Genomic DNA, 10,078 nt, shown 5'->3' on the forward strand with positions numbered 1-10,078 from the left:
CTGAAATCCACATTAATGTTGGTAAAAGTTATGATCGCTCAGAAAAAAATGATCTAAATGTATGAAGCAGAACACATATGTAAAAGGTACTTTTAGTTAAGATTTTGGCCCAATTTAGGAAAAATTAGACACAGGGGAAAAATATTGGAAAATAAAGAGGCAAAATCCACGTGATAATAAACATCCAGTGTAACTTGTATCCATTTACATCCAGCTCCATTAACACCTGTGTGGTTTTAAGTTACATGTTCCTGCAGAGCAAATGTCAAATGAAGGCATTTGCAGAGACCTTAGGAATTTTAAGGGAAAAAAAAACATAATGGATTTAACCCTCACACTGCTAGAACCATCCCACCCCCCACCTTCAAGACAAAAACAGCCATTTCTTTGTGAAGCAGAATGAAGATTTCCTCCATATAAAATTGCCTGCAGATATTAACCAACGCGTGTCACAAAAGAAAGAATAAGGAGAAATAGCAAAGGCTATATATATATATATATATATATAGATAGAGAGAGAGAGAGAGAGATATACATATATATATATATATATATATATATATATATATAGAGAGAGAGAGAGAGAGAGAGCTATAGAGATATATATATATATATGTATATACATATATATGTATATATATATATATATATACACATCATATTTCATGTTTTTGAAGCTGGATTATTTTGTGTTAAATTAAAATACGCCACCGAAGTGCAAAGGTTATGGCGGAAGGTTAAATGCTTGTGGCCATTCATGATAAACAGAAAAAGGCATTGAGAAAGAACAGGGAGCAATTGTTGGACACTGACTTGAGTTTAACAATTTGTATAGACAAAGTAGGGACTAACCTGGTCACTAGCATGAGGGGGATTTTATCATACGTAACATCTCTTTTGTGTCTCTATCTTATTTGTGTCTTTGACAACTTCCAGTGCCTGGAATTGCTTTCTGGCCATTGGGCTTATTCAATATTTATGAATATTTAATTCAAATGAATAGCTAAAAATGAATAGCGGACAAATAATAATAGTTCACGTCACTGGATGATAATAATAATAATTATTATTCTAATAAAATAATGTGGGTAGACATTAACTCATGTTCTATGTTTATATACCGCACTATGTATGGATGTATAAAAATTGTCCAACTTTCACTGCAACTGTCTGGATGATCTAGAAATAATTCAGACTGTCACATGCCATTAAACAATAGGTGTACCTTATGCCTGATGTTGAATATCTTTCTCCTACAATAATTCAATGTCACTGGAAATGACTCTTCCCAAACTACAGAACCCTTTAATAAAATATAAATATTAGTATTATCCACTTCTGTTTTTTGTATGATGGTTTTTATTGTTGATTTATTCACTGTTTGTTGTGAAAATACTGAAGTACAGATCTAAAATATATTATATGTATGTCTATACATAGCAAGCAATGATTGAAGTGGGGGGCACTGCCATAGGAAGCCCCATTTAAAAATCAAGATGAAGGGCCCCAAGCTGACCAATTTAAGCGGTTGCGGGAGCAAAGCATGGGGAATGCTGATGTGCTCTGAGTCTGCTGTGCTTTGCATGCTAAAGATTCATTCCTCAAACAGTGGCCCTCCTGAGCTGAGCATTAAACAGGGACAAAGAGGCAAGCAGCGGGGGCTTCTATTCATGCCTCAAAACCCAAAGCTGTAAAGCCAACCAAAACCATGGCTATTAAATGATGCACTTTAAACCAGCCAAACTCTCTTTTTACTTCCCCTTAACCTATTCCCTAATATCTTAAGTCTTTTGATCCTCTAATGGTCTTCTTCAGTAAATGCCTGACTGCAGCCCATCAGTATTAGAAATCAGCTATTTAGAAGGCAAACTGGGATTCCCATAGTATTACAATATTGAATGAAGTGTTGCCTATTTAAAGAAGAGATTGGATTAAATGCAATGCTTTTCTTTCACTTGGCGTTTGTAACAGTGAATCAATCTAAAATGACCAGTCACCAGTCCACACGCAGCGTTGGCAACGATTACACTACCTACAATTCACACTGAGCAAAGACAAAAAAAAGCCAAGACAATAAACGGAGAAATTTGTGAAAATAAAGTTATATTAGATTTCATTTCAAGAACATACAAAATATTTTGATGCCAGAAAGAAATAAATACATTACAGATATTGGTTGTTGTCTGAAACCTTGTAGGATTTTTTTTTTAAGAATAACAAAGCTATTCAACATGAATAAAAATATTCAATAACACATCCCATCGAATCCAGAAACATCATATTGCATGAGTGCACATATATATCTATATATATATATATATATATATATATATATATATACACATATATCTATATATATACACATATATATATCTATATATATATATATATAAATATATATATATATATATATATATATATATATATATATATATATATATAAACACACATGCAATTGATATTGTACAATTTACATAAACCACTGCATGTGTTAACAGAGAGATAAATCATATAGCATCTTAGGTGACTAGCAGAAAATGAACATTGGCCCCCAAATAACCTTAAACAATGAAGAGTTGTATGAGTGCAAATAGACCAACATGCTAAATAGAGTCCAGTATCTCCTAGTGCGGATAGGGTGAGGGGCTATATATCTCTGAATTGAACTGTAAACATTGATCACCCTCTGTCCTTGCCCTGCGGGCAGCGCCTATTAATTAACTGATAGCATTTTATCAGGGGGAGAATAGGAAAGAATAGTTCCTCTTTTGTCTGGTCTGAAACGTGGGTCGTGGGATGAATCCGTACTCACACTCATTTACCATCCAAGTGTGACTACTTGGTGGTGGCTTTATTCTGCCCTCTTAAGTTGTTCGTGTTATGGGTAGATGAGGTTGTTTAATAACCCATGTACAGTAAGCAATGCTTCCACACACTTTATGGGGAATATAAAATTAGAAGAATCATTTACTGGCTGGTCACTGGGAAATGATGACAGGCTTTAGTTTAAGCATAAATACATTCATAACATGACAATACTGTAAAAACATAACTCAACCGTTTTTTTTAGTATGCTCAAAGTGTATAATTAAATGTATATACCTTCTTTGTTGGTTTGTTGGCTCTTTGATTTATCCCAAGGTATGATGGATTTGTCGTCTTCTTCTCCCTCCATCAATGATTTCTCATTAGGCATGTACCAGGTAGAATTATGCTCTGCCATGAGAGAGTCAAGGTCTATCGTACTCATAGAATTTTTGACATTGTCAGAGCAACAACTGTTCAATTCACTGTCCACATTTTGAGCAGTACAGTCAGTTTTTTTATTCTTCATCCCCAAAGGCTGGTCTTCAGAAATGCTGAATTGCTGTCTCTGAAGTTGTATCTGTGCTTGCAGTATCTCTAGAGGGTGGATCTCATCCTGGGTTGATGTGCTAGTTGGAGTGCGGACCTGTTCCATCCCCGGAGTGCCAGGGTGGCCAGCCCCAGTACTGCTCAACCCATAACTGTCCGGGAGAGAGGTAGTGTTATTTAGCATATTTAGACCCATTGGTTTTTGTCCATTAAGAAGTCCATGTTCATTCCGTTGAATTTTTGGAGACCCTGTTACCAAAGGACAGTTACTTGGTTTAGATATGTTGTTATCTGAACTAGAAGAAACTTCATCTTCATTGCCATAAGTAGTGTTGACATCTTCAGAGTAGTCAACGTGAGGTGAGCCACTATCTGATTTAGTCACACTTTGAATTCCACTGTCCAAGGACGACATGAGGTCAGGTTGATCACTAAGTAGTAGCTCACCACCTTTAGCCCAAGATGGAGAAGTTAGAGGCTTATCATTCGGAGTCCCACCAGGCTCTACTGAATTTGCAGACTGGCCTTGTTGCCCTGGGCTGACCACAGCGACCACACTATCTGCAGAAAATTTGTCAAAATAGTTACCCGGGCTTACATGTCCACTGTCTCTTTTTCTCCTACCCCTGCCACGTCCCCCACCAGTAACTGGTTTGCCATCATTGCCAGGAGTAACTTCAATATTGTAGTTTGGGGAAAGGCTTGTTTCTCCCTGTGTGGGTTGAGATGCCCCATTTTGCCCTGCAGCTTTGCTGTTACTGGAAGCACCAGGCCCCTGACTGGCTTGAGAAGGGCCCCCAGGGAAATATTCAGAACTAGTGCTATTTCCACTGTTGTTATTTAGCTCATTCTCTGTTTGGCTCAGCTTTCTTTTCCCCTCAGCTTGGCTTTTTTTATTAAAGGTTACATTGAGGTTTGGGGCACCTAAGCTAGCAATCATATTCTGACAGGCTGTGGAAAGGGCAGCTAAGCAGCTTTGTCCAAACATATTTTCTTTTGCATTCGTTTTATTGAATGAACCTAGGGAAAGTGCCCCTAACTTACTAGCTGTGGAGCGCTGGCTAGATTGGAAATCGGACTGAGGTGGGTAGGAACTTGGGGATGAGTTTACACCTGTTGGATTATGTGGTGTTGACTGTCTATTTGATGCAACAAATGGAAATCCTGACTGCTGTCCTAAACCTGGTGTTGTAAAATCTGGGGGTCCTCTCCGGTCAGTTGTAGTACTATTCATGCCCACCCCTCCACCCGGCGATTGCATTTGAGATAAGTTAGTAATATTGTTTCCAAATTGAGAGTGCATACCAGGAGAATGCAAGGCCGGGACATGCCCTTCCCCTGGCATCCCCAATGACTCCTGAATACCCATCCTACTAACACCTGGCCTAAAAAGCATATTCGACCCATTCTGCTGTAAATTAATATCATGGGATGCGGGATCTGCAGGGATACTCGACCCACCCATCCTCCTTTGCAGAATATCTCCTGGTGGGTGAGGTCCAGGAAACCAAGCATTTTCCTGACCCACATGTGGATTCTGGGGGTCAAAATTACCAATCCTTCCCCCTTCACGATCAAAGTTAGGCTGCGGCATACTCCCCACTTGACCTCCATGGACAATGCTGCTTTGATTTACATCCCCGTGATGGCCCAATTGCTGTAAATTAGCCTGTCTCATTCTCTGTTGTTGGTTTCTGGAAGCCATTTGTTTAATGATCATTGCTGCATTTTGTCTCTGTTGAATAGACTGGTGATCTGGGCCAGGGTGCTGCAACGCTGGACCAGGGGGGAAGCTTTCTGGCACTTGGGGAGTATAGTCACCTGGGAGTCCAGGGTAGGAGGAAGGAGAAAGGTGACTGTCTATGCCAGCATTGTGAATGCTGCTGTTATTCCAGGCAGCACAGCTCTCAACAGCATGGTTATTGGGAAAGTCAAACCTGGGCCTTTTGGTAACATTCATGTAAGGGGCATCAAAGTGTTGCAATCTTTGATTTGGAGGTTGTTGAGGAGGTCCCTGCTGCATATTGAACATTGTCTCAGAATAAGGATGCATATTTCGATTCTCCAGTCTTTGAATGGGGTATTCGAACTGTGAATGCTGGTTCTGCATTACTGGTCCATTGTCTGGCAGGTTTGGGTTTGAGGTACTGCCTTCTGATTGCTGCTGCCTGGTGATTGCTGGCGGGCATGAGTTTTGTCTGGCAAGTAAACCGGTCTGCTGCTGCTGCTGCTGCAGTAGGGGATGCCTGGCATTCACAGCCGGCTCCATGCCCACAGGCATTTTTCGAGCACCTCCAAACCTTTCAAAGAATACCCCATGCTGTTGCTGTGGGTGAACCTTAGTCATGCCCACTATCCCAGGAGGTCTTGGCAAAACAGAAGCACCAGGAAAAGAACCAGTGGTAACCTGTCTCCCAGCGCCATAATGCCCCTCAGAATCAGAAGGAGAAAACACAGGTACCTCAAAGTGTCCTGCGGGACCATCGCTGGGATAATTGTATTCCAGTGGATCGACACCTCCTTGAGTGTGGATTCTCCTTTGTTCCAAACTGTGAGAATCAGAAGAGGTGGACGAAGGAAGCCCATGAAAGGAGGCAGCTCGGTTTGGAGACTGGTCTAGGGGCAGGCAGGGAGCGGGCACAGCATGGTTAGAGGCAGTAGAGTTCGGATTTTGAAATTCAGGTATATTACCTGTTCTCTGCTGTCCAAAGCCTTCTCCTGCCTGATTCTCTGCCATCTGTTCATACCCTTCACCAAAGGCTTGTTGAGTTCCAAGATTATTGTTGTAACCCATGAGACGACCACCGTGCAAACAAGATGCTGTGGCATCAGGACCACCAAAGTTGCCACTGAAGTGAGGATGATGCTGGTGAGGGTGGCTGTTTGGGTGACCGTGATGATGCTGCTGCTGGTTGTTGTTGAAGAAACCATGAACGGGCTGCGACTGCATGCCACCGGCGTGGATATCTGCGTGCCCCCTGGCATGATACCCATAAGGCTCTCCGTTCATATTGAGGTTCATGCCGATCATGGAAGGTTCGTTCAGAGCTCCTATAGAGGGGTCCACAGCAGCAGACGTCCCCCCGGAGTGGAATGCAGGGTTCTTGAAGTGGGAGCTCATGTTCATCCCGGGCTGAGGGAAGCTCCTCTCTCCTTGGCCAGCGCTTCTGCTATTGATCTGTGGCTCAAACTGCTCCAGCCCAAACATAATTCCACACACTGATCAATAAGTCATGACAGTCCTCTCCGATGACACTCACTGGAGCACAGACAGGAGCGGACAGCACAGTCTATGGAAGAAGACGCCAAGTGTGAGCGATGCTGTGCGGTGTGGAGCCCTGACTGAGGAGCTCACATGGTGTAATGTGATAGGGCCAGGCCAGGGAGATCACAAATAAACACTCGGCCACCAAAACAGAGCACAATAGTCACCCCCAGGACGCTGGCACATAGGACGCTCTCCTCAGTATCCTGCCGCTGGGCACATCCAAAGGGCTGCAACTTTCATCCGTGCCACCTGCATTGTAGTAGCCGCCGCGGGAACTGCTAGTGAGCGGTGGCCGGTGCTGAGGCTCAGGTCTGGGTCCGGCCGCCGGTGTGAGCTCCCGCACTGTGTGTGTCTCCTCAGCCCCACAGAGCAGCAACAAGTTTTGCATTTCAGCGATGAATCCCTCACAGAGGCTCCAGCCAATGTCAGCGCGCGGAGGGGGCGTGGCCACGGCGTTTAAGGTGGTCCAGCCACATTACAGCACTGATCGTACACCTAGACCTATGTGCTGCCAGCACACAACTGTATACTATAGGAAATGATAAGAGCGGAGAGACCCAGCTAGCCTGCCCGCCCGCCCGCCTGACTCTCCTGCGGCTGCTTACCGGGGGAGCAGCGCGGGCTATCAGCGAGCTCAGCCTGTATCCTTTTGTCACTAGCTCTGCCACGCAACAGAGCTGGCACAATGAGAGGGGCACAGGACGATGCCAGACAGGTCCGTGTAATGGGAGCTCTGCACACAACATGTCCCAATTAACGTCTAACGCGCGTGTTTATATATATATAGTATATCGATATTTCATGTTGTATACATATGTATGGGTGTCTGTGTATTTAATATGTAGAATGTTTCAATAAAACAAAAACATCCAGCAAAACTATGTGGAAATGATTGGATAAAACATCCAGACCTGTAATGTAATCATTAGTTACCCTAATAATCTGCCATTATTTTGTGAACAATGTGGAATATGAGGAGAAGCCGGGAAAAGTAATGTCTCCGGGTATTACTAATAGGTCCTTCATAAACGACAAAAGCGATTCTATGTCCCGGGACTGTATGTTTATATTGTAAAGTCAGGAAATACATGTATATAATACAGCAAGATATATGTGTGGTAGCACAAACATGACCAACATATGTGTACAATTTACATGCCACACAAGATCTATCTATCTATCTATCTATCTATCTATCTATCTATCTATCTATCTATCTATCTATCTATCTATCTATATCATATCTATCTATCTATCTATCTATCTATCTATCTATATCATATCTATCTATCTAATATCTATCTATCTATCTAATATCTATCAATCTATCTAATATCTATCTATCTGTCTCATATCTATCTATCTATCTATCTATCTATCTATCTATCTATCTATCTATCTATCTATCTATCTATCTATCTCATATCTATCTATCTATCTATCTCATATCTATCTATCTAATATCTATCTATCTATCTATCTATCTATCTATCTATCTATCTATCTATCTATCTATCTATCTATCTCATATCTATCTATCTATCTATCTCATATCTATCTATCTAATATCTATCTATCTATCTATCTATCTATCTATCTATCTATCTATCTATCTATCTATCTATCTATCTCATATCTATCTATCTATCTCATATCTATCTATCTCATATCTATCTATCTAATATCTATCTATCTATCTATCTATCTATCTATCTATCTATCTATCTAATATCTATCTATCTAATATCTATCTATCTATCTATCTATCTATCTATCTATCTATCTATCTATCTATCTATCTATCTATCTATCTATCTCATATCTATCTATCTATCTCATATCTATCTATCTATCTATCTATCTATCTATCTATCTATCTATCTATCTATCTATCTATCTATCTATCTATCTACCTATCTCATATTCATCTACCTATCTCATATCCATCTACCTATCTCATATCCATCTATCTATCTACCAGATCTATCTATCTCATATCTTTCTATCTATCTATCTATCTATCTATCTATCTATCTATCTATCTATCTATCTATCTATCTATCTAATATCTATCATCTATCTATCTGTCTCATATCTATCTATCTATCTATCTATCTATCTATCTATCTATCTATCTATCTATCTATCTATCTATCTATCTATCTATCTATCATCACATATCTATCTATCTATCTATCTAATATCTATCATCTATCTATCTGTCTCATATCTATCTATCTATCTATCTATCTATCTATCTATCTATCTATCTATCTCATATCCATCTACCTATCTCATATCCATCTACCTATCTCATATCCATCTACCTATCTCATATCCATCTATCTATCCATCTATCTATCTATCTATCTATCTATCTATCTATCTATCTATCTATCTATCTATCTATCTATCTATCTATCTCATATCTTTCTATCTATCTATCTATCTATCTATCTATCTATCTATCTATCTATCTATCTATCTATCATCACATATCTATCTATCTATCATCACATATCTATCTATCTATCTATCTATCTATCTATCTATCTATCTATCTATCTATCTATCTATCTATCTATCTATCATCACATCTTATCTATCTATCAATCTATCTATCTATCTATCTATCTCATATCTATCTATCTATCTATCTAATAACTATCTATCTATCTCATATCTATCTATCTATCTATCTATCTATCTATCTATCTATCTATCTATCTATCTATCTATCTATCTATCTATCTATCTATCCATCACATATCTATCTATCTATCTACCTATCTCATATCCATCTACCTATCTCATATCCATCTACCTATCTCATATCCATCTACCTATCTATCTACCAGATCTATCTATCTCATATCTATCTATCTATCTACCATCTATCTATCTATCATCACATATCTATCATCACATATCTATCTATCTATCTATCTATCTATCTATCTATCTATCTATCTATCTATCTATCTATCTATCTATCTCATATCTATCTATCTATCTATCTAATAACTATCTATCTATCTCATATCTATCTATCTATCTATCTATCTATCTATCTATCTATCTATCTATCTATCTATCTATCTATCTATCTATCTATCTATCTATCCATCACATATCTATCTATCTATCTACCTATCTCATATCCATCTACCTATCTCATATCCATCTACCTATCTCATATCCATCTACCTATCTATCTACCAGATCTATCTATCTCATATCTTTCTATCTCATATCTATCTATCTATCTACCATCTATCTATCTATCATCACATATCTATCATCACATATCTATCTATCTATCTATCTATCTATCTATCTATCTATCTATCTATCTATCTATCTATCTATCTATCTATCTATCTATCTATCTATCTATCATCTATCTATCATCACATATCTATCTATCTATCTATCTATCTATCTATCTATCTATCT

General features: G+C 39.1%; 1 protein-coding gene across 2 annotated transcripts in view; it reads right to left on the bottom strand.

The window, feature by feature from the left end:
- MN1 (MN1 proto-oncogene, transcriptional regulator) overlaps nt 1-7,098 on the bottom strand; it is a 56,862-nt gene extending 49,764 nt beyond the window's left edge. The window contains exon 1 of one of the 2 annotated variants that reach the window (XR_012849585.1): nt 3,103-7,098. Coding sequence is in view for 1 of the 2 variants with exons in the window: in XM_075830917.1 (XP_075687032.1) it covers nt 3,103-6,562 (3,460 nt within the window). In the remaining variant the exon portion in view is untranslated. The remainder of the gene's footprint in view (nt 1-3,102) is intronic. The other variant, XM_075830917.1, reaches the window with a different exon arrangement.
- Between the last annotated feature and the right edge of the window lie 2,980 nt (nt 7,099-10,078).

This window comes from Rhinoderma darwinii, chromosome 1, assembly GCF_050947455.1.
Source record: "Rhinoderma darwinii isolate aRhiDar2 chromosome 1, aRhiDar2.hap1, whole genome shotgun sequence".
Classification (NCBI taxonomy): domain Eukaryota; kingdom Metazoa; phylum Chordata; class Amphibia; order Anura; family Rhinodermatidae; genus Rhinoderma; species Rhinoderma darwinii.